Here is a 24,907-nt window from a genome sequence, read left to right as displayed (position 1 = left end):
AGCACCGTTGGGTTTCGATACGGCGGGTGCGTTTTCGGGAGTGATAGAGGAGGAGGACTCTGCTTACTAGCGAAGTCTTCTAGTCGCTGGGCAACTCGGCAAATGTGGTCAAACATAACAAAGTCCCGCGTATCCAGTCGCAAGTCAATAATCAATCGAGTACATGTCTAAAATCCTAACTTACATAAACCGCGTTGCCGGATTTTCCGTCGAACATCCGATGATGAACCGATGAGATTCGGTGCCTCTCCGATGCCATGCCATTTGCCGTATCCCCTGGCGAGATAACGACAGAAGGTCTCTCCGACACTTGAACTCCAACTCCAATCACTCCCTTGTATTAGCTGTAGCGTTGCGTCTAGTGAGCTATCTATGTATCAAACAATCTTATGATACTTCCCCCCAAAAACCTGACAAGGGTGCCGTATTGGCCATCCCGCCTTCAAAGACCGTAACTCTCCCCGCGTCCGGCCCTCTTATCATCCGAATGCGGGGGAGCAGCCACATGGCGTTTGGATAGGGAAGCCCTTTCGGCAGTGACCGATAGTGACTTGAGTAGCTATATATGAGTCGTCGCGACGAGACAATATGAAGGGGAAATGGTGTGTCCGCCGGGTCTATTTATGTTGGCTTCCGTCTAGACTTGGGTAATACATTACACGCGTGCGCAATATGTCCAGCGACAGGGAAGTTCTGGGCAAAGGCCCCGCGCCCGTTCGAGATGGCGACGCGGCGCTGCAGTATGTCAATAAGGGCGAGGTGATTGAAATGACGCCAGAGGACGAGAAGAGTCTACTACGGAAGATTGATCTCAGGATCGTCCCTTTGATGTGTACGTGCTCATATACTTACTGAAGCATGCCTGTTTGCGAACTGCGTAGCTAATACAAACTATAGTTGGGTGTTACTTCTTGCAATACTTAGACAAGACACTGAGTGAGTATTCAGGCAATTGTTTGTTGATGAATGAACCCCTCGAGACTAATAATCTCCCAGTCAACTATGCCAACGTCATGGGCCTGAGAAAGGACACCGGCATCACCGGCGACCAGTATTCCGAGCTTGCGACGGTGTTCTACGTCACCTACCTGGCCTTCGAGTTCCCGACGGCCTACCTGATGCAGCGACTGCCGACTGCCAAATTCCTCGGCGTCAACGTGCTCTTGTGGGGGCTCATGGTGACCTGCAACGCGACCTCGCACAACTGGGCTGGCCTCGTTTCGCTACGGGTCCTGCTGGGCTGCTTCGAGGCCGCCGTGGCGCCTGCTTTGATCCTCATCACGACCATGTGGTACAAGAAGTCGGAGCAGCCGCCGCGGGTCGGGTTCTGGTACGTCGGGACGGGCGTGGCTAAGATCGTGGGCGCGCTCACGTCGTTCGGGTTCCAACACTACACGCGGAACGACTTCAAGTCGTGGCAGGTCATGTTCCTGGTGTGGGGGCTTGCGACCATCGCCGTCGGGATTCTGGTGCTGCTCTTCATGCCCGACAACCCGATGACGGCGCGGCTGTCGGAGCGGGAGAAGCGCTGGGCCATCGAGCGGCTCCGGACCAACATGACGGGCGTCGAGAACAAGCACTTCAAGCTGCCGCAGTTCCTCGAGTGCCTCGCGGACCCCCAGACATACCTGCTCGTGCTCATGGTCCTGACGTCCAACATCCCCAACGGGTTTATTAGTAGCTACCAGGCGACCGTCATCCAGAGCTTCGGCTGGACGTCCAAGCAGACGGCGCTCTTGTCCATGCCGTCGGGGGCCATCGCCATCATGTGCACGCTCGGGGCCACCTGGTTCGCGGGCAAGTTTGGGCTGCGTGGGCCGGGCATCATCGCGCTCTTGGGCGTTGGGTTCACAGGGAGCTGTTTGATGGCGTTCTTGCCGTCCGGGGGATATGTCGCGGGGAAGATGGTGGGAAACTACCTGGCGAATTTCATCGGGTCTTCATTGCCGTTGATGGTAAGATCCTCTCTCTTTTCGTCACTCATAATTCGTGCAGACGAAACAACGCTGATTGGATTCGTGATTAAGTACTCGTATGCGGGCGCCAACTATGCGGGCCACACCAAGAAAGTCACCATGAACGCCATTGTTCTCATCTCTTTTTGTAAGATCCTTCCCGGACTTACTGGATGCGCTTAGGTCGAACGTGTGTTCATCAATACTAACTCAATCAACTCAAGGCGCCGGCAACATCATCGGCCCCCTTACCTTTCGCGACGAGGACGCGCCCGAATACATCCCGGCCAAGATCGTCATGGTCGTCACCACGGCGTCTGCGGCGGTCTTGACGGGCGTCTTGATGCTCTATTACCGGTGGGAGAACAGGCGGAGGGACATCCTCTACGCGGGCGAGGCGCACACGGAGAACAGCGAGTTCTTCGACCTGACGGACCGGGAGAACCATGAGTTTCGTTATGTATTTTAGCCTTGGCTGCGTCAAACCTGCGATCGCCCATAATGTTGTGTAGACATGGCATACGGGACAAGTCGGCAGCCATGTAGAAAGAAACCGGAGCATGATGTTGGGAAAGAGCTATCACCGACAAGACTAGCAAGGAAGGCCTGACCACTTTCCAAGATAGATTTCCCAGCGATGCGCTTACACCGCAATAAACAGGCGAAAAGAATACTTTGCTCAAGGTACTCCATCCATCAAGTCTCGTGCATATTTTCCTGCTAGGGTACCTGGTATTCCTTCATGAAACCACCAAGTCTCTGTCGGGGACAAGATACACACACAAGCACTCCGCGAAGTCGATGTCAATACTTCTTCAACCAGACTATTTCCTACTTGACATAACCTTATTAGGGTCGTCCAATATGCAGCATTGCATTGTAGGGAAACCCGCCCACCACCAAAATCCCGTCGACTTGGCGCACGTAGCCGAGCCGAGCCCAGTTGCTCGCCATCTCCACTTCGGGGCTTCGCTACTACTCTCCCCAGTCTCCCGCTATCTCTCCCATGGGGTTAGTGCCCGTAGTCGCTCAGGGGTCAGGCGGGGTCGACAGATGATTCTCTCAAGTCGCGCGCGCCCTTCGCTTCGCAAACTCATGCTCGCGCCGTTAGAAGCACTGCATCGCAAGCGTGGGCTCATCAAAATGACACATCGCTTGGGTCCAACTTCCCAACTCGTATTGGGAGGGAAGGCGACACTTGCCACACGCGACGGCCATAGACCGTTGGCGCGGGCCCTCCATGATGATATACTCCGAGGCTCTCGTCCAGCCCTTTCGCTTCCCGGCTTCGTTGCCCAACGTTAGGGCCCCGTCGTATCTGTGGGAGGCATGTAGGTCTATGTATTGCAAGGGCGTCTAGCCCACTTCCGCTTATCTCCGGTTCGTGGAAATGGCCTCACCGGTCATCGGCTCGAGTCCTATTGGCCGTTATCTATCTCGTCACTCGCTCGGCTTCGGTGCATCAGGCGTTCATCGACGCGACCTCCCGTATGTAGTGATGGGGCTCAAATGCCTGTCTGTCTGCCCAAGCCAAGCCTACCTTACCGCAAAGAGGAAACCGGCTGCCGGGAGTTAAGAAACTGCCCAGCGACTGCGTGCGTGTGTGTTTGTTAATCAGCATCAGTATGAGCCTTCATCCTGTTGCTGATGTATTTCTCCTCATTTCTTAAGATGATCCCATTATTAACCTAGCCATCAAGCCCAATAAACCCATCCATTCCCATGCTATCATCGACTTCGTACGAACTTGAAATAACCCCACTGGCATCAATCAGTCTTCGGCCTTCGAAGGAAGGCGCAACCACCGATATCATCTGACCCATCGCGACTTCCACCAGCACAAAATGGCCGAAGACAAACCTGGCGAAAAGGAACCGTCGCCTCGCGACTTGCGAGACGACAGCTCGTTCCACGGATCGTCTGATGAGAACAGCATGGAATCATTGCGCGCTCCACCCAAGCAGGAGGGATTCCTCAACCACGCCAGGCGTCACAGCCGCGCGAGCCAACTTTCTCACACTTCCCACGATACAGACCCTCTAGAGCCCCTGGAGCTCGCCATCTCCGGTGCTTATAATACGATGGGAGATGGGGACAACTATGACCGAGAAGCCGTCTCACGCGTACACACGACAGCCAGCGTGGGAAGTATGGCCTCGCGACCTCCAGACTTCGAGGTTTACTTCGAGGATGACGACCCTGCTAATCCGAGATATTGGCCACTATGGTACCGAACATGGTGCCTTATCTGCATCTCTTTCACGACATGGGTAGTCGTCTTCTACTCGACCAGTTACACGGCCTCCATCCCTGGCCTGCAGGCCGAATTCGGCGTCACTAATACGGCAGTGACAACTTTGGGCGTCACAGCATACTTGCTCGGCCTCGCGTCAGGTAGTCTCTGCGCAGCGCCGTCCAGCGAGCTGTTTGGGCGCCGGCCCGTTTACATAGCAAGCATGGTCGTCTTCACCCTCCTTGTCATTCCTGCATGTGTCGCCACGTCTCTGGAGGAGATCATTGTTGTGCGGTTCTTTGGGTACGTTGTATCTCGGTGATCTGTGCCTACTCTCTCATTGTCTCTAAAGCTAATGATCTCCGTTAGTGCGCTATTCGGTGCCGTGATGATAACAAACTCAGCGGGATCCGTAGTAGATATATCAACCGAAGAGACACGAGCTCTGATCATGTCGCTCTGGAGCATAGCGCCAATGAACGGTCCTACGACCGGCCCGGTCATAGGTGGTTTTGTTTACCAGTATCTGGGCTGGCGTTGGGACAACTGGCTTGTCCTCATTATGGCCGGCGTGGGCACTTTGCTCATGGTCACGGTCAAAGAAACGTACGCGCCTATTATTCTGCAGAAGAAGGCAGCGCAACTTCGGAAAGAAACGGACGATGTCCGGTGGTGGTGTCGCTATGATGTAAAGAAATCGACTGCCGAACTCTTGAAGATTAACCTCATCAGGCCTTTTACTTTGGCCTTCACCGAGCCGATTCTTTGGTTCTTCAACCTGTGGATATCACTTATTTACGGCGTACTGTACATGTGTTTTGCTGCGTACCCCATCGTCTTTTCTCAATACCGTGGGTGGGGTCCGGGTATAAGCGGTCTCTCATTTATTGGCATTGGCACCGGTACGATGATGACGATATGCGCAGAGCCGTTGCTGAGGAAGATCATCAACTCGCACCCCAAAGATCCCGAGACGGGCAAGGTCCCTCCGGAGGCGACGGCCCGCGTCATGATCCTCGGGGCCATTCTCACGCCGATCGGCCAGCTGGTGTTCTCGTGGACATGCCTGCCCGTGACGATCCACTGGGCCGTGCCCATCGCGTTCGGCATCCCCTTTGGCGCGGGCAACACCATCAGCTTCATCTACGGGTCCAACTACCTGGCGGGCGCGTACGGCGTGTACGCCGCTTCGGCGCTGGCCGGCAACGCCGTTACGCGCAGCTTGTTCGGCGGGACGCTGCCGCTGGCGGCGCCGTCCATGTACAAGGCGCTGACGCCGCAGTGGGCGGGTACGCTGATGGGCTTGCTTGAGGTCGCCATGATCCCGATCCCGATCATCTTCTATAAGTATGGGGCGAGGATTCGTGCCAAGAGTAAGGTGATCAAGCGCATGCGAGAAGATCAGGAGCGTAACGAGAGGCGGGTGACGAGGAGGACACGGCGGCAGGAGGAGAAAAGGGAAGAGGCACAGTCGCCCGAGGACAATCCACCTGTCGACGGGGCGGTGTTCGAGAAAGAGACGGGTGTGCCTCCCCGGGATAGAGACATGGAAAAGGAGGCAGGCAAATTGCCATGATGAGCCCAGAAGCGAGAGTGATTTGACGCGTAAAAGTACACATCGAGAGAAAACAATTGTCTCGAATGAGTGATGAACTAGAATGAGCGATTCGAACCCGGATCAAACACAAATAGGCAGATTAGGAGTATTGATTTCTATGAGGCTGAATGCCTCGGGACATATGCAACTGCAATCAAAAGCTGACGCATTGCGCATGCATGGGAAGATGCATGATGCCTTGCAGCTCGTGTCTTTTGCCTCGAGCGCCACCATATGCGCCAAGAGATTCGTAGGGTGCATCTACACACTGCTTAAGAGGAAGTAAAGAATCTGAACCCATGTAGTTCGCCTGGCAAAGGTTGACATGTACTTGCAGTAATGATAGTTTTGCTACAGTCTGAGAATGGTACCAGAACGGCTTAAAGTTGAGCCTGGAGAATAGAGCGAAGCAAACGCCTCATGTAGCAAGTGCTCTTCCCCAAGCAATGGCAGCAACACAGCAACCGAATGGAAGGTACCCCGCATTCTTCAACATTCGTCGGCATCTCGTCCGTTCTTGGAGACAACTCTTCTCAACACGCACATTTACAATCGTGCACATAGTCAGAAGATATCGGCTCGACTATCATACTTCGTCTCTCTACGTTGACGGGGCTTCCTACATGCAACTTACCTTACTACCTACATAACCGCCACCAATGACTAACAGCGGCGGCATCAGCCCAACACCGACCCCACCGGCGCCGGCAAAGGGCAGCAAGCTCTGGCTCGCGGAGAAGCTGAGCCGCAAGCAGAGCGTGCTGACCTACGCGCTCGGCACGGTCGCGAGCGGGCGTCTGCTCTGGATCGTCTCGTCGACCATCCGACAGCAGCGGCGGGTTTCCACGTCTGGCGGCGGTGGTACTGGTGCCCTCAGGCCCAAGCCGCCGGTGCTGCCGGTTGCGCAGTTGGCGGTATGGGCCGTTTTCTGGCCGGCGGCTTATGTTGGGCTCCGGGCGGGCGAGAGGTGGGCGGACAGGACGGTGCGGGAGAGTGGGATTTGATAGGCCGGGGGGAGTGAGCGGGATGAGGTGCATAAGAGTGAGAGCGTGGAGAAGGACGATTGATGGCAATGAGTTGGGCCTTCAGGATGTTCTAGGGTTGAGGGGAGGACTTCCACAGAACAGAGTTTCCGGATCAGGATCAATTTGTTGGACTGCTTTCGATCTCGGTACGCATCATGCACTGGCACTCGATGAATTACTGTTCCATCGATTGCAGCCCTGGAGAATGCAAGGCAAGATGGCTCGCACTCTCAAGAAATCCCGAAAGACCCATCCATACCGCCAATTATGGGGAATCACACGGCCCATCCAGCCATCCCCTAGAGATCTCATGTTTATCGCTTACGCAGCGCTTGCATGCCGATCCCGTTGCTAGATTGCGGCCGGACAGTAAAAGCGAATCAACTAGCAGCACTGCCAGGTCACCAACTGCCTCGTAAACCAAACCAAGGTGCATTCCATCATGCAGACTTCCCGCCTGCTGGCAATCTGTTTTACAAGCCGCCCGCTAGTGCTTGGTTATTTTTGGTTATTGGGCCCTTTTAGACTTGCAGAAACGACGAAACCTCGTAATAGACTAGAGAGTCTCGCACCCGGCCGCCCTGGCATAGGCAGCGAAGTGTCTAGCACGGGCACTGCGCATGGCTGCGTAACGTTGTACACGCGTTCTAGAATCGTGGAAGCTCGTATTTGCCAACATGCACAAGCCAAGGAAAGGGCTGTGACGTTATGGGGGAAAGGAAAGCTGGGAAGCCCGTCGGTTGGGCACTGTTCAAGGAGAATGAGGCTAACAGACCACACCAGCCATATAATAAGAGGAGTTGCTGTCGATCTGCTGGAGCACCGGTGAAGTTTAAAGACCAGCCTCCATCCGCTGTTCACTGTTCAGCTCTCTCTAGCACAGCACGCCCGAAAGCATACATCAGCAATATACGACCGTAATAACTAAAGAGCCATTTGTTATTCTACGCACTCCCCCAAAGAACTCAGACGCTTCTACATACTTCCTTGAAACGAGTTTCTCTATATCACCACCATGCAGTTCACCGTCTTCCTCACCTCCATTGCCGCCTTCGCCGCCGGCACCGCCCACGCGGCGGCCGTCCCGCGCCAGGGCAAAGACAACCCGCGCCTCGCCCAGTTCCGCATCTTCTCGGACGTCGGGTGCTCGAACCTGAACCAGGGCTTCTACACCGTCGACAGGGACCAGACCAGCACATGCGGACAGCTGAACAACGTGCCGGTGAAGTCGTTGAAGCTGGAGCGTCTGGAGCCGGCCGCTGACGGCTGTGAGCGTAAGTCTACCTTTTATTCCTTGCAGTGTGTTATTATACTCATGGTGTTTTTGTATTTAGTGCGTCTTTACATCTCCAACGACTGCACGGAAAAGGCTGTCACGGCCAACGTGGGCGTTTGCAACGATGCTACGGAGACCGGGCCGTCGGGGGGTATTCCTACCTGGAACTCGTGGCAGATGGTCTGCCCTTCGTCGGCCACGAATGGGACTATGAGCATGTAAACCACAGCATTGGTATACCGGCGCATGCGTTTTAATGATTTGATGGCAGTGGAGGACTTTAATGCATAGCTAATGACATAATGAAACGCTCGCATACATTGACCATGTCTCTTAGAGAAGATAGTGGTGTCGGTCAGCATCTATAGAATGTATATGCCAATAACTAGGTATTCAATACAATATCCCTTTCCGGCACATAAGTACAATATGTGGCAGGTGGGCATCATGAGAAGTGAAGTTTGAACATGTTGGGCGTAATGCTGGAGTCGTAGGGGGGCTGGATTGAGTTGCTGTTCAGGCCTCGAAGGGTCTCCCCACAGGCCCCGCCACCTATCTCATCCGTACAAGTAGCACCCCAGCGCTCCAGACGCGCTGGACCTTAAATTTTTAGGCTGTCAGCGGCGTCATTGTCGCATTCTACCATTACATCCTCGCACTTTAATACACACCACCAACAGCAGTCTTCTACCACCAGGAGCCTTGATCGACGGGTTGTATACAAATTTGATCCACCAGATTTCAATTAGCCTGCATTTTCGTACGTCCAGCCACACCGACGCAAATGGAGAAGCACGGCACAAGGTCGCCGCCGCCGCGACGGTCGCGTCACGACGATTCGGACGACGAACGCAGCCGAGAAAGAAGAACTTCTAGACGCGATGAGGGTGCTCGCACCTCGGAGCGACGGAGAGAAAGAGAAGCATCCGAAGACAGAGGCAAGGACAGGCGGCGACACCGACGATCTCGGTCGCCGAGATCACCGAAACCTCGCAGGCGCTCACGATCTCGAGACGACGAACGTAGGCATCACAGCAGAAGATACGACGAAACACGTGGAAGCGACAGCGGTAGGGGCAAAGAGGGAACTCGGCGAAGGTCAAGAGATCGAGGTAGCCATGACTCTCGCCGGAGGAGGGACTACGACGACGACAGCAAGAGCAAGAGCGACAAAGACAAACAAGTGGTCAGACGGAATGGGCCCTTGCCTTCGCAATCCGATTCGTTTGCCGTGACGAATGGCGAAGAGCCACCGAAGCCCAAAGAGCAGCCTAATTTCGGGACCACTGGAACCTTGGCGGCCGCTTCCAACTCCATCGCACAGGCAGACGGTTCCACCATTGTGCTCAAGTATCACGAGCCGCCCGAGGCGCGAAAGCCATCGCCCAAGGACGTGTGGAAACTGTTCGTATTCAAGGGCGCCGACATAATCGACACCATCGAGCTGAGTCACCGGAGCTGCTGGCTCGTGGGCAGAGAGCTCGCCGTGGTCGATATGATCGCCGAACACCCGAGCATCAGCAAACAGCATGCGGTCATACAGTTCCGCTACCAGGAGAAGAGAAACGAGTATGGCGACAAGATCGGTAAAATTAAGCCGTACCTGCTGGACCTTGAAAGCGCCAACGGGACCATGCTTAACTCGAAGAAGATCCCGGATAGTCGGTTTCTAGAATTGAAGGATAAGGACCTCGTCCAGTTTGGTCAAAGTACGAGAGAATATGTCCTGATGTTTGAGCGCAAGTAACGATCCTTCATGCTTCCCAGGCCTCCAAGATTTTGGGCAGTCCGCTACGGAAGCTGTCAACCTATCAACAGTTCTTCCACCTGGGCGCAGATGTGTCGATCAGGCAGGCTTCCATAATCCTCACTCGTACTCCAGTCTCCAGTTGTATAGATTGGGTTCTTGCACGACCATAAACATCAAAGTGAGGCTGGTCATCCACTCTGAGTCACCCTGGCGGGAATATTACTTGTCCGTCTCATGGGGATTGCACGTACTCGCCTCCTAACTAGGGCCTAAATGCCTGTGAGTTGAAAATGCGTGTGGAGTAGAGACTGCGGATATTCAAGGCTTATTATTCTCTTGGTCTTGCCTGAGAACGAGAAGAAAGACACCAGTATTGCACGTCCAATATGGGACAACTACTTGTCTGTCGCATGGAATATCTGAATGCGATCATGGTCGGTTGCGGTCAATATATAGTAGCACAAGGCACAGCCGCTTGGACGCACAACATGACCTGCAAGTCAAAACATACCCAGTGCCGCTGCCGCCCCCCCCCCATTTTGTTTGCCAATAGGCGCTCGTACTTTGCTCTTGTGACTCTTTTCCACATCGGACACTTGAATGATTGCATCGCCGATGTTACCTAAGAAGGAACCTCGTGAGCTTTGGTCGTGTGGGGGTTGGGTTTGATAGGCCGGCGCTACCTGCGATGCAAGCAATCCTGATGTGCATAGGAAAGTTTCCTTGCCGAATTTTCCTTATTGACACCATCGTGGCCCGGGGCATCACGACGCCGTGTAAACACACCTGGCCCTCTCTGTGCAACCAGCCAAGCGCTCGCAGTCATAGCATTGATTGCCCGCCATTCTCGTTTCTTGAATGCTGCCTTGGTACGAGGCCCTCGAATGATTCACTACTCGGACGTAGAATGACTGATGATTGAACATTCTGCCCTGCGTGTCGAGGCTTGCTGTCTCAATCCTCTTCGCCACTCTCGCGACATGACTGGACATATCTGAGATATTCTCAAATCTGTTGAAGAAATGCAAGACAGCAAATGGGAACCGGGCTTGATTGGTTACCCGGGTATGCACGCCGTACGTGGGAATAATGGTAAGCAAGAAATCAGTCTGCTTGTATTCGACGAACCGGCTTATGCGCGCATCCAGATAAGGTTCTCTCGAGTTTAAGCTTCGGTACTAGCGGCTGTCGTGGAACTGATGTTGCAGCTACCTAGAGTGTTGCAATGCAGCGACAAGAACGCCAGGCAGGCAGTCGCGACCAACCTGGACGAACGAACTGCTTTCAACGGTGGTGGCGTCTACGTTACAGCTAGAATTCCGGCTGCCTCGTGGGAGACAGAAGCTTAAGTTGCCAACGATGCATTTCCCTTTCACACACACAAACTCCAGCTTGGAATCCAGACTCTGGGCTGGGTGTGCGAGTGCCGGGGCTTGTTCCTGAGTTCGGGACAGACAATTGTCGTCATCGCCGCATTTGGATGCCTGGCCTTGCATCGCCCCCCGTCCACTCAAGCCAACCCACTTTGCAGCAAACACAACACCACCAGTCAAGGGCAGCGAGCAGGGATGGTACCCTGGAGAAAGAGGGACCCTACCCTGGCACTTCCCGCTGGAAGAGGGCAGGAGGGTGTACTGTAGATGCGGGACGAGATGCTGCTAAGGCGGCCAACTAACGCCCGTTATCGCTTAGCCGCACCAGTTTAAGGGGGGCTCAGCTGACCCCCATCTCTTCATCACGCACCCTTTGACTTGGAACACCGGTTCATGCTGCGAATGACAGCCTGGGACCCCGTGGCACAGGCATCTATAATCAGACCCAACATCGTCGTCGTTTATCTTGCTCTCCCGTGCCTTTCTCTCTCTCGCTCCCCTTCTATGTCGCGCAGGAATGTTTACCGTCCCAACCACTTCGCCAACGCTAGCTCACAGTCGCCAGAGTCCAACGTACACAAGGACTCCGCTACTGAATCATCAGACCCTCGAGCGCCTTGGGCATATGTAGTAACGTTTCGTGTTCGGAGTCCTCGCGGTCCTACCCACCGAAGCTGCTGCCGCTGCTGCTATACACAGATGGCGTAGGATTGAGCTGATCCGCAGGGCATGCACCCCATGTCTCGCTAACAGCGCCTCTCCCTCTCCCTCTCCCTGCCTCTGCTGTGCCTCGATTTACCGATGCACTGATTCTGTCATACCGAACTTCGACTTTCATATATATAAGTGGGCGAGCGTAGAGTACTGCCCTAGTTTACACCTGCTGGCGCGACTCCATTAACAACCAGTCCTCCCAGAGATAGCAGTGAGAACAACAACAAGTATACGCCTTGGCTTTGGCCAGTGTAAGTATGGTAAGTGATGTACTCATTCTCTAATTTCTCCCTCGGCCCTCTGCGCATCCCTTGTTGGCTGTTTGGCGCACTCGTTTCTTCAGGCGCACGTGTTGTACCAAGCTTATCTGCATACTTGCGATGGCTTGGTCCGGTCTCAGACCCTGGCGTCGTGGCTGGATTTTTGGTCGATGGTAGACTGGACGAGAGCATCTTATCAGCTGCTAACCTTTCTATCCCTTGGTTTCAGGGCTCGATCAATAAGCAGATATCTCGCTTCGAGACGACAGCCGTGTACACACATCCGGATGCGAAGGTCGATGTTGTTCTGGTCCACGGGCTCAACGGGGACCCGCAAAGAACTTGGACCGGCAAGAACGACGTCTTCTGGCCCACTGATCTCCTCCCGCAGTCGCTCCGGAACACCCGCGCAAACATCCTCGTGTATGGGTACAATGCCGACGTCTACTCGAAGAAGCATGGCGTCAACCCGTCGGATAACTTCATTTTCATGCATGCTCAAACCCTGGTGACGAGCTTGACGCATTACCGGAAAGATGAGCAGACCTCGAACAACCCAATTATCTGGGTATGCCACAGCCTGGGCGGTATACTCGTCAAGAGAGCTCTGCTATACTCCAACGACCTAAGGGCCTCTCAGCATGAAGACTATCGCCAGATATTCGTATCCACGTTCGGCATCATCTTTCTTGGTACTCCACATGTCGGCTCGGACATGGGCTCGTGGGCCGTCATGCTGCAAGGCATGTCGGACGCTGTCATACCCAAGGCCTTTTGGCATTCGGAGTCTGTGTTACTCAAAACTCTCAAAAGAGACAACGAAACGTTACAAAACATCAACAACCACTTCCTAGATGTCTACCAGCGGTTCAAGATCCTCATGGCTCACGAAAACCACAAGACCGACTTGAAGGGTACCAAGATGCTGGTGGTGGATGCTCAGTCGGCCAGCCCGCAGCTTCCCGGCGTCACCTACTTCGCCATCGAAGCAACGCATTCCGGCATGTGCAAATTCGAAAGCCGCAATTCGCCGGGCTACCGGACGGTCGCCATCACCATCAAGGAGTGGGCCGAAGAAGCACCAGATGTGGTTTCGACGAGGTGGCGGGTCGAAGAAGAAGAGAAGTTTGCACGGGCGCAACATGAAATAACGGAAAGAATGCAACCTTGGGTAAGTAATGGAATGTGTTGCGGTTCATAAGACTCGATACTGACCGTTACGCAGTTGAAGTCGCAACGAGCTGTTCAGCATTCAGGTCAAGGTTCAAGTACGTTCTCTGGAGAAACCCCTTACTCAGCTCTACCCAGTCCTGGTCATCCCCATCGGGGTTTGCGTCAAAGCAGATCAGGTCATGTCCTTTTGCCTTATGAGATCGAGGAGATGTTTGAAAGTGACAGCGAGTTCGTTGAGCGTTGATGTTTCTGGGATATTTGGCTGATTCCTCGTTTCCGTAGCACAAGATCTTGATAATCTTAATAAGTCCCTTTCAGAACTCAAGTCTCCCCCAATGCTTGATGCCGTCGATAGGCCCAACCTTCCAGCTCCAGAGGAACCCGAGCAAGGACTCGAGCCCCCATCCCAAGAGTCCACTTCGGACACGGCTCCCTCCCGGGGTCCCCTGTTCGTGAAGCCGTCATCCTTCAAACCCAACACACTTTCCAAAGGCCGAGAAAAGGAAATGAAAAGGTTACACAAGATGCTGATGGACAAGGAGAGGCGATCAAGGGGAACGTCATCAGTTCTTATCCAGTCCTTGCCAGGTGGAGGCAAGTCCCACCTAGCTCGTCAGTACGTCTTCGAGCATAAAGACGAGTACCCGGGCGGGGTGTTCTGGATCCGGTGCAAGTCATTACAGGAGCTGGAATACGGCTATTGGGATATTGCCAGATCGGTGGCGTCCCAACGAATCAAGCACCTGGACGAGGTGGCAGATACCAAGAAAATGGTCCGGGCTGTCCATAGATGGCTCAGCTCGAACGAAGATTGGCTGCTCGTCCTCGATGGCGTTCACTTCGATTATGAAAATCTTGAAGACTTTATCCCTTTCACCAAAAGAACAAGTATAATCTATACATCTACCGAAAAGACGACGCCGGAAGACTATCAGTTCGACAATCCTCAGGTGATAGCGCTCGAGTCGCTTTCGACGCGAGAAGCCCAGGAGCTTCTGTTAGAAGAAATGGGGAAGAGCAAACCTTGGAATTCCGATGATCTCAGTCGGGCTCATGAGTTGGTCCAGCTTATGGAAAGACTGCCGCTCATGATCCATGTGGCTGCTTTGCACTTGAAGGCTACGAGAGAGCCTTTGTCAAAGTATCTCCGATCGTATCGAAGTCGGCCAAAGGCTGGCAATTTGCCTGCTTACCGAGCAGTCAAGGAACAGCTTCAGCACCGCGGTAATGTAGCTGCGCTCAACTTGATGTCGCTTATTGCCTTCTTTGGTCAGCACGTTCCGGTGGAGATGCTCGCCCTAGGTAAGCACTATCAAATCGGTGGAGGTGCTGAATAGCCGCTGATAAGTCAACAGGCCTCCGTGCTTTGGACAAGAGAACCCCGGTGAAAACATATGACCCGCAAACGCGGAGGTCATCTCTCAACAGTACACTCAAGGTTTTGATCGCCTTTGCCCTCATCGAGCGTAATGAGGACGATCAAGTTTCTTCCAATAGTGGGCACAGCTCGCGTAGTGTTGATATGAACCAGGATAGTTTAGACATATTGAGGATTCATAGCATCGTTCAGGCATTCTTTATCGACACCCTGGCCGACGAAAAGCAAGCGTCTTTCTGGCTGGAACGTGCCGTCCGCGTCTTCTGTCGCGCTTTTGATGAAAGCGACCGTCGGATCAAAGACGATTCTACGACAGGTTTGCCTGAGGACTACCGACGGTTCCTCATACACGGGAAGAAGCTGGCGTCCTCCATAGACCGATTTGAACGCAAATATCCGGAGCTTGCTGTTCCTAGGGAGGAGCTGGAGTTGCGCCTAGAAGGCATCCAGATCAGAGTTGACCGACTTACCAAGAGAAAGCGGTCAAATGATGAGGAAGGCTCAGGCGAATTGCCGCTTGTGTCGGTATTCGAGCGCACCAGTAGCAGCTCGGAAGCCGACTCGGTCTCAACTCCTCCTAGCGACCCGAGCTTGGTCGAATGGAACCTATGGGACGACAGCACCGCACCTCTAGAGTCACCATCGGTTTACAGCCCCGGTGATTATAACCCATATCATTGGCATGTCACTTGGCCCTATGGCATGCCCGAGGTGGATGACGATAGCGTTTCGCGGACGGTTACGCCTGAGCAGGCCCCTACTGAGATATTCGAGTCAATCTCCGTGCCTGACGAATATGAACCTGTCACCGCGGCGCCTTCGTCAAGCCACCGTACAGTAAAGCGCCATGTGGAACGCCGGTACCGAGATCACGCTGGGTCATGGAGAGCGTCGCCGCAGATTCTGAGTGACCCGCGAGTCAGCCTTAGCAGGGAGACTGTAAAGGGGTTCATCAGTCACACGAACACGCATGGCCATAATGATAACATCATTCTCCCTTCTAGCAGCAACAGGGTCACAGCCAATAGTGATGCAGAGTCCACGCTTGCTAAAATAACAAAAGTCAACCCACCGCCACCGAGGGAAAGTGGCGAACCCATTTTCGATATGAGCAAACCCTCGGTTACCGACGCACCACCGGTACGGCCGAAGCTCATCGCAGGTCGTCCATCTTACACCGGAAACCCTTACACCGAGCCGTCATCACCTGAAGAAGAAATCCCGACCCCAACGTTCTCTCAAGTGGTCGGGTCATACCCAGCCCCGTCCTCTAGCTACACTGCGCATACCATCAAACGTCTCAAGGAGAATGACAAGCCCGTCTCCAGCGAGGGTCTCAGTCCCGTCAGAGTGTCAAGCCCACTTGCAGCAGAACCGCTCACCTCGGACATGTCAGCCAGTAAAATCTCGTCTGCTCCTCAGCGTGCTTCCGGTGACGCCTCGCCTCCTTCCCAACGTGCCTCGCCTAAACTTCCGTCCCCGCCCCTGGTAGGCCGGACGAGTAGGCCTCCGTCTGATCCACCAAGTCGAACAGCCCACTCAAGTCCGGCACAGTACACTGGGCCTTTCCGACCTCCCCCTATCCCCGTCGAAGTGAATACATCCAGTTCTCTACGGACCTCGCCTACCAACTCCTCGAATAGTGTACGGCGATTAGACTTGCATAGCCGACCAGACCCTGTTTTTGCCGACATCAGCGAAGAACCAGATCATCATCTCTCGCACTCTGTGTCTTCGATCCGATCTCAATCGGTGCAACCGCCATACCCCCAAACCGTCCCTGTACATCCCGCTGGTTATCCGCCAATAGCAGTACATCCTGCACCGTGGGCCGCGCCCACAGACCAGTACCCGCAGGGCTATTCTAGTCAGCCGATGAGCCGTGATCATAGCCATCAAAGCTCGCATAGCACCCACTCCTTACCGCTTCCCCAGTCTCCCCCATCGCAGTACCGGTCTAGCAGCCCGCTCGCCCGCGGCGCCTCGCAGAGCCCCCAGGTCATGCAGAAGCCGCGCTCGCGCCGACCGAGCGTGGTGGAGACAGAGCCTAGTCCGCGACTGGCAAGCTTCGAGCTCGAATCCCCTCCGACAAGCTACAGTCTTTACAACGGTTCCGCCAGCAGGGGAGGCGGCGCGCAGACAGCGGCGCCGGTGCCAGTGTGGCTAGTAACGCTAGCGGTACGATCTCTGCCGGCCCCGTCATGGGAGGAGGTGTCTACCCTGGTGCGTTAGGCAATGGCAGTGGTGAGTTGGGTAAACATTCCAAGTTCTGGAGCCGACTGGGGCGGCGGGGCAGGAGTCTGGGGTCCCAACACCGCAGGACCGAGAGTGCCGGAGGGATACTCAGGAGGAGTCCTAGGGTGAGCCCTGGTCTGAGAGGCGCCGCTTTTGAAGCCGTGGGAAGGCACAGCATCGAAGGTGGTGAGGCAATGAGCCGGACCGCCTCGGCAGCATCAGGGGGGATCCGGCTGGCGGATGGATCGATAGTCGAGTTTGGATCGAGTTCGCCCGGGCCTCCATCTTCCAACGGCACTGGCGGGCCAAGTCGTCGACACAGCAGTAGGCGATGGAGCAGCAGGGGCAAAGACAAGGGGAAGGGCAGTGGCGGTAGTGGGGGCATAGGGTTGGGTATCTTGGGGTAGAGAGGAGAGAAAGAGAAACACCCTTGATGTTTTGCTTCTCTTGGAATCGAGTGCGGGTGGTTTTTCTTTTCATTTGTTCATGCAACGGCTTCAGTCAGTGTGCTCTAGTTGACGCGAGGCTCATATCGCGAGGGAAGAAGCAGTAAATAGTATTTGCATTTTGTCGCATTTCCCGGTTCGGAAAACGTTGTTTTTACATACCATAGATAGGTTGCGAGCATAACTTAGACTAGACCATGTAGTATATTGCACACGTTTGACGATTTCTAACAAAGTATCTCGACCACCAATCACTAGACCAGCCTCTCTTATAGGTCGTCCCTGTCCTGCCAGCTGTTGTCGCTGTGTCCAGCGGCAAGTGACTCCGCATCAACCGGTGATGCTGGCCCGGTGGTGGCATTGGCGACCCGCCCAACCATTTGCGTTAATTCTTCTAGAGTGATGGCCTTTTCTGCTCTTTCCCATCCCGGTGGGAATCGCTCGTTTTCTGTTTTCCAACAGGCAGTTCTCGATTGTTAGTCAAATGCCCGTACGAATGATTTCATTCGGAACCAACACCACCTTTTTATTTACAGAAAGCGACCTGGATGGGGTGAGATGAGCGTACCAAAGAAGTAGACGAACGTCTCCTTCGGGATAGTGGCAGCCTCGCGGTCGCCGAACGCGATCAGGTAGATGGCCGTCTCCAGGAGGCTGTTGGTCCGGAGGACGTCGGACAAAGCGAACTCGGGGTTCGTCTGGCTCGAGGAGTCGATGCGCGCCTGGCGGGCCCGCGCGGCTTGGGTGAGGTCGATGACGGGGTCGGGGAACTGGGAGAGGGTCTCGGCGAAGACGGATGGGTCGAGGAGGTCGGCGCGGGCGAAGTGGGCGTCTTGTCGGCTGGGGTTGACGTTAGGATTGCCTTGCCTAGTCCAACTCCCTTTACCACCGACGCGATTCCATACGAGCAGTGTTCCATACGAGCAGTGATGGGATGGAAGGCGGGATGGGGGAGGGTCGCCTACCTCAGGCTGCCGTCGTGCTCGAGGATGTTGTGCCGGGTGAGATCGCTCAGGGAGAAGGTCGTCGCGTTGGGCGCGGGGTTGGTTGTGATGGCCGAGGCGAAGAAGGCGCCGGCGAGACGGGGGTCGGCGTTCAGGGACCTCGCCAGGGCGCGGCTCAGCGTGGCGGCGTCGATGTCGCGGCCGTCGCGGGGGAGGAAGCCGTGGTTCGCTAGGGTGTTGAGGCCGGGACAGGGGCCGCGCACTGGGTGTTGGTAGAAGGCCAATTAGTACTTAATCTTCGTCTCCGGTAATCCGTGGCTCTGTTATTACCATCGCTGGGGCCCGGGGCACTCCATTCGTTCCCGGGTGTGTTGGCTTGGGCTGGGATTGCGGCCACGGCCGCTGCTACTGCTAGACAGAACGTCTTCATTATGATTGGTTCAAGATTTGCGATGACGGGAGAGGATGGCTATTTGGAGATCAGACAGAGATCACCCATTGGTCTTCTCATAAGACTGCCCTACCATTCCGCTCGATGGGAATCGCCTCCTACATATATACACAGAGCAGCATTGGAAATACAGTCAGCGAGGTTTCACCACAACCATGGGACCCTTGAGCCACGATGCCAAGAAACGCATCTTCGCGTATATGATAGGCTGGCAGTCGGGAACGAAATGATATCTCTCATTGGTTGTGAGGCAGGCCTCGGCTGCGTCAGGTAGTTTTTGGCGTTCAGCTGAGTCCCGGACGGCAGGGTCCATCCACATACGGCGTAAGCGCAACGCCTCTGTCGGCTATCGGCGAAGAACGCAGCTGAGACGACGATGATTGGTTCCTCTTTGCTGCTTATTCAACGGTCACATATAACAAGTCCCCCCCTCCTTTAAACCGGGCGTGCCGGATGTTTCCCCCAACCTCGTATCACCATCAAGTAGCTTCGAGAGGAATTCCGGGATTGTATTCTCGATGAGTCAGATGATATATGTACGATCTTACGTGCTAGCTAAGACATACAATGGGGGAGTGGTTAATGAAAACATACGTATTCTGATAAAATTATGCAAGCCAGAAAGAACACAAAGAAACAGGAGTGATATACGTGAGGGCGATATAGATCAACGTCCCATGGGCATCATGCCAGTAGAGAAACAGCATTTTTAATTCGTGGTGTTTATGAGTAATGAGGGAGATACCATTGCAATTTTTATTTAATATCGATGAGGTACTACCGAAGTTGTCCCGTTTCTCAAACCCTTGGAGCTCATCAACGTGGTATTCCAAAGTGTGATTTGATAAAATGACAACACGCAGTCGTGCTCTCGTCATATGGTGTTGTAATATTGTGACGAGAAGACGGAAGACTGAAACGTGAACACGGATAAGACAGCGGAATACAGGAGGCCTGCAAGACCATATAGTAAGGTTCTGTAAAGTTTTATACGATATCTACACCGACCAGAATATAAATACGCTTAACTCCGGAACCACTGTTAAATATTTTGCTTCGTATTTAGTAAATAAATACAGGAAAGTATAGTTGCCATTCCTCTTGGACTTGGTTAGTATTCTGATCTTCCAAGTCAAAATAGAGTATCGTATCGAGGGCAGTTTCCCTTGAAGACAGACCTACTCCCGGTTTGTTACCAGGTACTGTTCATCAACTTCCCAGCCCCCTTTAGGGGCTCAGGGTGCACACTCGATTCTGCATCCGAGGGGGCATGATGGGAACTGCTTCTATTAAATACATAAGAAATCTCATGAGATGTAGTCACAACGAGATGGGAAGTGATTCTTGCACCATGGAACCTTTGTTCAGGGCACGTCAGGCATTTATTTGTTTGTCTATCAGAATCTCAGAGATACTTAAAAACGTGGCTACTACCCAGTAAACTTTTATACTCTGGCACCATCCTCACGACGATAAACTTGCCTTGTGGAAGTGAACTGACCAACGGCCGTTACTCCCCATGTGGTAAGTTAATTTGTTCCTCCTTGCCCTTTCCATGATGATATCGGATATCGTTGACGGCATCCATATGACCTTGCGATTCAGCTCAGTGGAGGTGGTTCCGCTGTGCATTCAGCCGCTTAGAATAGCATGCACCGCTTCAGAACTGAGAGAGGAGAAAGGCAATCATGAAGAAGCGTCCTCTAGTTCAAGCGCACCAGTAGCACGCATCGCCTGTGTAGCCCTCCATGCCCTGACGTGACGCAGTGACGTGCCTCGAGACGGAGCCCCCATGTCTGCTCCGCTGTCAAAGACGGCCGTAGTGGGACGCAGCGCTCTGCTTGTGAAGGATTGAGGCCTCGAAGCACAGCCGACACGACAGCCGGGTCCGGACCGGCCTGTTGCGTTGACCATCGTGGCGTCTTGGCGCGGAGTAGACACCCGTTTCCGCCAGTGGGTGTTGACGGGTCAGCTCCAGGCGGTGAATGAACCTGGTTGAAGACAATAACTGCACGACGTGGGATGGAAAACGACTAGGACTCGGCCCAGTGCCATGGTTGAATGGAGTGTCAATGGACGAACTGAAGCGCAAACGATGGGAAGACAAAGAAAAAAAAAAAAAACGACCATGGTCGAAACCGGGTAACGGCCGTGTTGATCAAGCTTGGCCGATGCGAGCTGGGCTCAAGCTGATTCGTGGGATTTCTGCGAGCCTGCAAAGAAATCTATCAGGGTAGCATCGCCCGACCCGTCGTTCGAGTTATATAGCACGTTTCCCCGCAAACCTTGAACGCATATAGACGACACCATCCCGCAAAGGCTCGCGACATGACATGTTGGCCGGCGCGGCACGAGGAGTAGGGCCGAAAGGCTAGGAACTACAACATATCGAACAGTAAGGTAAGCCCAGACTGGCGATGGTGGCCGACCGACGCCGTTTCCCCATACCTAAAAAGACCCCATGGGCCTCGACCCCCTCGGAAGTGTCTCAATTGAGAGCGGAGGGAACTTTTGTACGCCGTACCAGTTGTGACAAGCTAAAATAGGAAAAGTCCAGGTTCGGTGCCGACAGGTGCGCATCCCTCGCACCCCTGAGCTGGTATAAGCCCCTCCCTGCCAGTCTGGGGTCCGATTGGCCATGTTTTACCAAATCATTCGGCATCCTGCCTGAGCCTGGCGCCACATACTCCTGACAAAACAATAATAGCACTTGGCAGCTTCGTCATAGTAAGAACGAAAATGTCTATATAGCTAGACCTCCACGGCCGGCCGTATGCCTGAAGAAGTCTTGCTTCATCTGCAACCGAAGCATCACCGTCCATTCAACCCCACTAGCCACACGCTCTCTCAAGATGAAGTCCACCCTCGTCGTCCTCGGCGCCCTCGCGTCCCTGGGCGTGGCCCAGCAGGCCTCGCTCTGCGACCAGTACGGCTACCACGCCTCGAGCGGCTACTACTTCAACAACAACATGTGGGGCAAGAACTCGGGCTCGGGCAGCGGCTGCACCTACGTCGACTACGCCAATAGCAACAGCGTCGGCTTCCACGTCAAGTGGCAGTGGTCCGGCGGCGACAACAACGTCAAGGCCTACCCCTACGCCGGGCGCACCCTCGCCAGCAAGCGCACAGTCGCCTCCATCGGCTCCCTCCAGTCCGCCGCCTCGTGGCAGTACAGCGGCAGCAACCTGCGCGCCAACGTCGCCTACGACCTCTTCACCGCCGCCGACCCCAACCACGACACCAGCAGTGGCGACTACGAGCTCATGATCTGGCTCGGCCGCCTTGGCGGCATCCAGCCCATCGGCAGCAATGTCGGCTCCGTCAACGTCGCCGGCCGCACCTGGGAGCTCTGGGACGGCTACAACGGCGCCATGCACGTCTTCAGCTTCGTCGCCCCCAGCCAGGCCAACTCCTTCAACGCCAACATCAAGGACTTCTTCAACTACCTCTCCAGCAACAAGGGCTTCCCCGCCAACAACCAGTACCTCATCAGTAAGTCGTACTACCATCTACCCGTTCTGTCGATGCGCGAGAACTGACTCTCGGAAAGCTGCTCAATTCGGAACGGAGCCCTTCACCGGTGGCCCGGCAACTTTCACCGTCTCCAGCTTCTCCTTGAATGCCAACTAGACTCTCAATTGAAAGGTGTATTGGCCTGTCCCTCGACTGACAACGGTTTCATGTTGCGGATCTGTGAAAGCGAGGAGTGAAGAAACGATGGGTGCATTTTATGAACATATTCTCTTCAAGTACATAACCAGTCTTTGCAATCAATAAACACCAGCTTTCTTGATCATACCATAGCGCCCAAGGCAGTACTGAAGAAACGCAGATCAACATACGTCATATATTGACGCACAGCAGGAACAGCGCGGTTGCCTGCGCAGTATAGCTGGAGAAGTAGGATATAGCACTGATTGATACGTTAGCCAACGAACCCGCCATTGAAACTCGATGAGAATGCTAAGGGCAGTAGTCATGATCAGAGATAGAACAATATGGTGTAAAAGAATCATGCTCGTTGTGCGAGTCATTAACAGCCTCAAAAAGGTCATCATATTACTTGGGAGAGAAAAGGGAGAAACAGGGTGCTTGTTTGTACTTACTAGTTGGCGAGGGACTGCGGATGACCAGGGAAGGTACATCACGGCACGACCATCACGGGATAGGAGACATAAGCCTCTATCCGTCCCTTATGCGACGCAAGAAAATCCGATTGCTTTATGTACAGTTCTACAAGTCTTGTTTGGTTGGTTTCTGCTTCTAGTCCGAACCATCGACGGTGGCCTTGACCGGGTCGATCTCGACGCCGTACTTGGCCTTTATCCGCTCTCGTCGTCTCTCTTCGTATCCCGGAGGCTCGATACCTAGAAGGGCTGTTAAAATGCGGCCGAGGGATGCGAAGTATGGCATGTTTGTTAGATCATCGTCTTACCTCTGCCCTCACCCACTTCCGCAATAGTCTCGACCAACGGTCGCCTTCGATTCTTGCGCAGGTACTCCTTTCTCTCGTATTCGTCGATGACATCGGGTCTCTCGTTCTTGCCCTTACCCACCAGGTTACCACCAGTGAATTGCAGGGCTGACATGACGATCGAAATGCCTGCACCCCAACCGACGATCTGGGGCATGCGACCAGCTGTTTCACAGTGAGATTTCCCGCCCTTGCCCAATCGAATAGGGGGACTTGTACGTACATCGCAGGCCGAGAATACCGCCTCCCAAGAAAGCTCCAATCGTGGTGTTCCAGGTGTCGTCCTTCTCTCTGAGGTTGGCCGAGGCATCCTTGACGAACATGTAGACGGCGGGAACGGCGGCTGCGCGGGATCAATTAGCTCCAGTTACGCTCGCGAAAAGGGACTCGGAATGAATTGGGCCCGTACTCATGGTAGCGACAGTGCCGCCGGTGCGTGTGACGACGCCCCAAGCTCCGATGTTCTGCTTGGCGAGGGAGTTCTGGACGGCGGACGCGAAGAAACCAGCGGCGCCTCCGACCAGGCCGCCGGTGACGGACGACTTCAAGGCATTCTTCTGGTGGAAGGGCTCCTGCGGGCGCAGAACGGTGATGGGATGGGGGTTCGCCATCTTGGGGCGGTTGTGATGTGCCAACACAAGCGCTTCGTGCGGATTTGACGGACGTTGGGGGGGGTTTCGGGTCTCGAAAATGCGTCAAGCAATCAATCAATTGAAGCGGCAGCTACCACGGCCAGGCTGGATTCCAATTGGAAGCTTGGACGTTTCGAGGGAGAGAAGCAGAAGCTCGGACATTCTTTGGCTGTGAGGAGTTTAGCCGAGGATTATACGGAGGGACGACTGTTCAATTGGTGCTGCCTCGAAAGCCAGCAGCCACTCTTGGGCGAGCGGACGGGCGCTTCGAGATGTGGCGCAACGGAAACCTTCCACCCTACGCCAACGTCACCTCTTTCAAACCCACAGGGATTGCCCGCCCGCATCAGACCCAGCTCCCCAAGTTCCAGCCCAAGGGCAGCTAGACATCACAGACAGACCGAACAGGCAGACCTCCATTATTTAATGACGCGACAGCAGACTTGAGCAACAGTTCCATGCCGAACTGCGTCTCGGCCATCTTTGCATCCGTGGGAGTCTCTGGGCAGCGCCCAGTTTACTTTACGTCTTCTTCCCTGTCTTTATTGCAACTGTGCCCCATCTGTTCTAGGTAGACTGGCAGTCGTCGTTTCCTTCTCCTTCCCTGCGCTTCATGCATAACGCTTACATGATACCCTATCCGCCACGCTTCATCCGCCACATATATATCCCGTCAACTGCTGAAGCAGACTCAAACTCTCCCAGGCCTGCTCACTCTCGGTGAACCAGGTCTCGTTATTCGGAAAACATATACCAAGGTGCGAGCGACTCTTCTCTTTGCTGCTGTCCTATTCCATGTCGCTTTTGTTCCTATGAGTGCCCCGGACTGCGACCTGTGGCGTTCTCATCTTCATCTTCAGTAGTTCTGCATTTGGGATCTTCGAAATTCTAGTGAACAGCCATGCCTCTCCCGGCGCTCTTTTGTTATTTTGTATTTGTTCTTTATCACCCAGCCCCAGCCCCCCTTTTCATAGAGTGTCTTGCTCAACCC

The 24,907-nt window shown here is 54.2% G+C and overlaps 9 protein-coding genes across 9 annotated transcripts; 7 read left to right on the top strand and 2 right to left on the bottom strand.

Moving 5' to 3' along the window:
• Positions 1 to 672: 672 nt before the first annotated feature.
• PG986_006793 (uncharacterized protein) lies at positions 673 to 2,424 on the top strand (the record flags this gene model as incomplete). The annotated part of the gene is made up of 5 exons (XM_066843015.1): positions 673 to 832; positions 898 to 936; positions 997 to 1,955; positions 2,028 to 2,103; positions 2,180 to 2,424. The coding sequence occupies 5 exons, from the start codon at positions 673 to 675 to the stop codon at positions 2,422 to 2,424; spliced, it is 1,479 nt and encodes a 492-aa protein (XP_066699127.1).
• A 1,375-nt stretch (positions 2,425 to 3,799) lies between these two features.
• PG986_006792 (Major facilitator superfamily transporter) lies at positions 3,800 to 5,764 on the top strand (the record flags this gene model as incomplete). The annotated part of the gene is made up of 2 exons (XM_066843014.1): positions 3,800 to 4,491; positions 4,558 to 5,764. 2 exons carry the CDS (start codon positions 3,800 to 3,802, stop codon positions 5,762 to 5,764), a joined length of 1,899 nt encoding a protein of 632 aa, XP_066699126.1.
• Positions 5,765 to 6,444: 680 nt separating this feature from the next.
• PG986_006791 (uncharacterized protein) lies at positions 6,445 to 6,789 on the top strand (the record flags this gene model as incomplete). Its single annotated transcript, XM_066843013.1, has 1 exon — positions 6,445 to 6,789. The coding sequence occupies one exon, from the start codon at positions 6,445 to 6,447 to the stop codon at positions 6,787 to 6,789; it is 345 nt and encodes a 114-aa protein (XP_066699125.1).
• Positions 6,790 to 7,825: 1,036 nt separating this feature from the next.
• On the top strand, positions 7,826 to 8,308 carry PG986_006790 (uncharacterized protein; the record flags this gene model as incomplete). Its single annotated transcript, XM_066843012.1, has 2 exons — positions 7,826 to 8,084; positions 8,145 to 8,308. 2 exons carry the CDS (start codon positions 7,826 to 7,828, stop codon positions 8,306 to 8,308), a joined length of 423 nt encoding a protein of 140 aa, XP_066699124.1.
• Positions 8,309 to 8,870: 562 nt separating this feature from the next.
• PG986_006789 (uncharacterized protein) lies at positions 8,871 to 9,833 on the top strand (the record flags this gene model as incomplete). Its single annotated transcript, XM_066843011.1, has 1 exon — positions 8,871 to 9,833. One exon carries the CDS (start codon positions 8,871 to 8,873, stop codon positions 9,831 to 9,833), a length of 963 nt encoding a protein of 320 aa, XP_066699123.1.
• Positions 9,834 to 12,180: 2,347 nt separating this feature from the next.
• PG986_006788 (uncharacterized protein) lies at positions 12,181 to 16,966 on the top strand (the record flags this gene model as incomplete). The annotated part of the gene is made up of 5 exons (XM_066843010.1): positions 12,181 to 12,183; positions 12,413 to 13,354; positions 13,409 to 13,451; positions 13,675 to 14,658; positions 14,712 to 16,966. 5 exons carry the CDS (start codon positions 12,181 to 12,183, stop codon positions 16,964 to 16,966), a joined length of 4,227 nt encoding a protein of 1,408 aa, XP_066699122.1.
• Positions 16,967 to 17,684: 718 nt separating this feature from the next.
• On the bottom strand, positions 17,685 to 18,789 carry PG986_006787 (Cloroperoxidase; the record flags this gene model as incomplete). Its single annotated transcript, XM_066843009.1, has 4 exons — positions 17,685 to 17,863; positions 17,984 to 18,255; positions 18,381 to 18,621; positions 18,690 to 18,789. The coding sequence occupies 4 exons, from the start codon at positions 18,787 to 18,789 to the stop codon at positions 17,685 to 17,687; spliced, it is 792 nt and encodes a 263-aa protein (XP_066699121.1).
• A 2,873-nt stretch (positions 18,790 to 21,662) lies between these two features.
• Positions 21,663 to 22,440, top strand: PG986_006786 (glycoside hydrolase family 12 protein; the record flags this gene model as incomplete). Its single annotated transcript, XM_066843008.1, has 2 exons — positions 21,663 to 22,302; positions 22,361 to 22,440. The coding sequence occupies 2 exons, from the start codon at positions 21,663 to 21,665 to the stop codon at positions 22,438 to 22,440; spliced, it is 720 nt and encodes a 239-aa protein (XP_066699120.1).
• Positions 22,441 to 23,073: 633 nt separating this feature from the next.
• PG986_006785 (uncharacterized protein) lies at positions 23,074 to 23,895 on the bottom strand (the record flags this gene model as incomplete). The annotated part of the gene is made up of 4 exons (XM_066843007.1): positions 23,074 to 23,177; positions 23,246 to 23,449; positions 23,508 to 23,627; positions 23,694 to 23,895. 4 exons carry the CDS (start codon positions 23,893 to 23,895, stop codon positions 23,074 to 23,076), a joined length of 630 nt encoding a protein of 209 aa, XP_066699119.1.
• Positions 23,896 to 24,907: the final 1,012 nt, after the last annotated feature.

Source organism: Apiospora aurea (assembly GCF_038362705.1).
Source record: "Apiospora aurea strain CBS 24483 chromosome Unknown utg000005l_segment0_segment0, whole genome shotgun sequence".
Classification (NCBI taxonomy): domain Eukaryota; kingdom Fungi; phylum Ascomycota; class Sordariomycetes; order Amphisphaeriales; family Apiosporaceae; genus Apiospora; species Apiospora aurea.
This window is presented reverse-complemented; position numbering and strand designations above follow the sequence as displayed.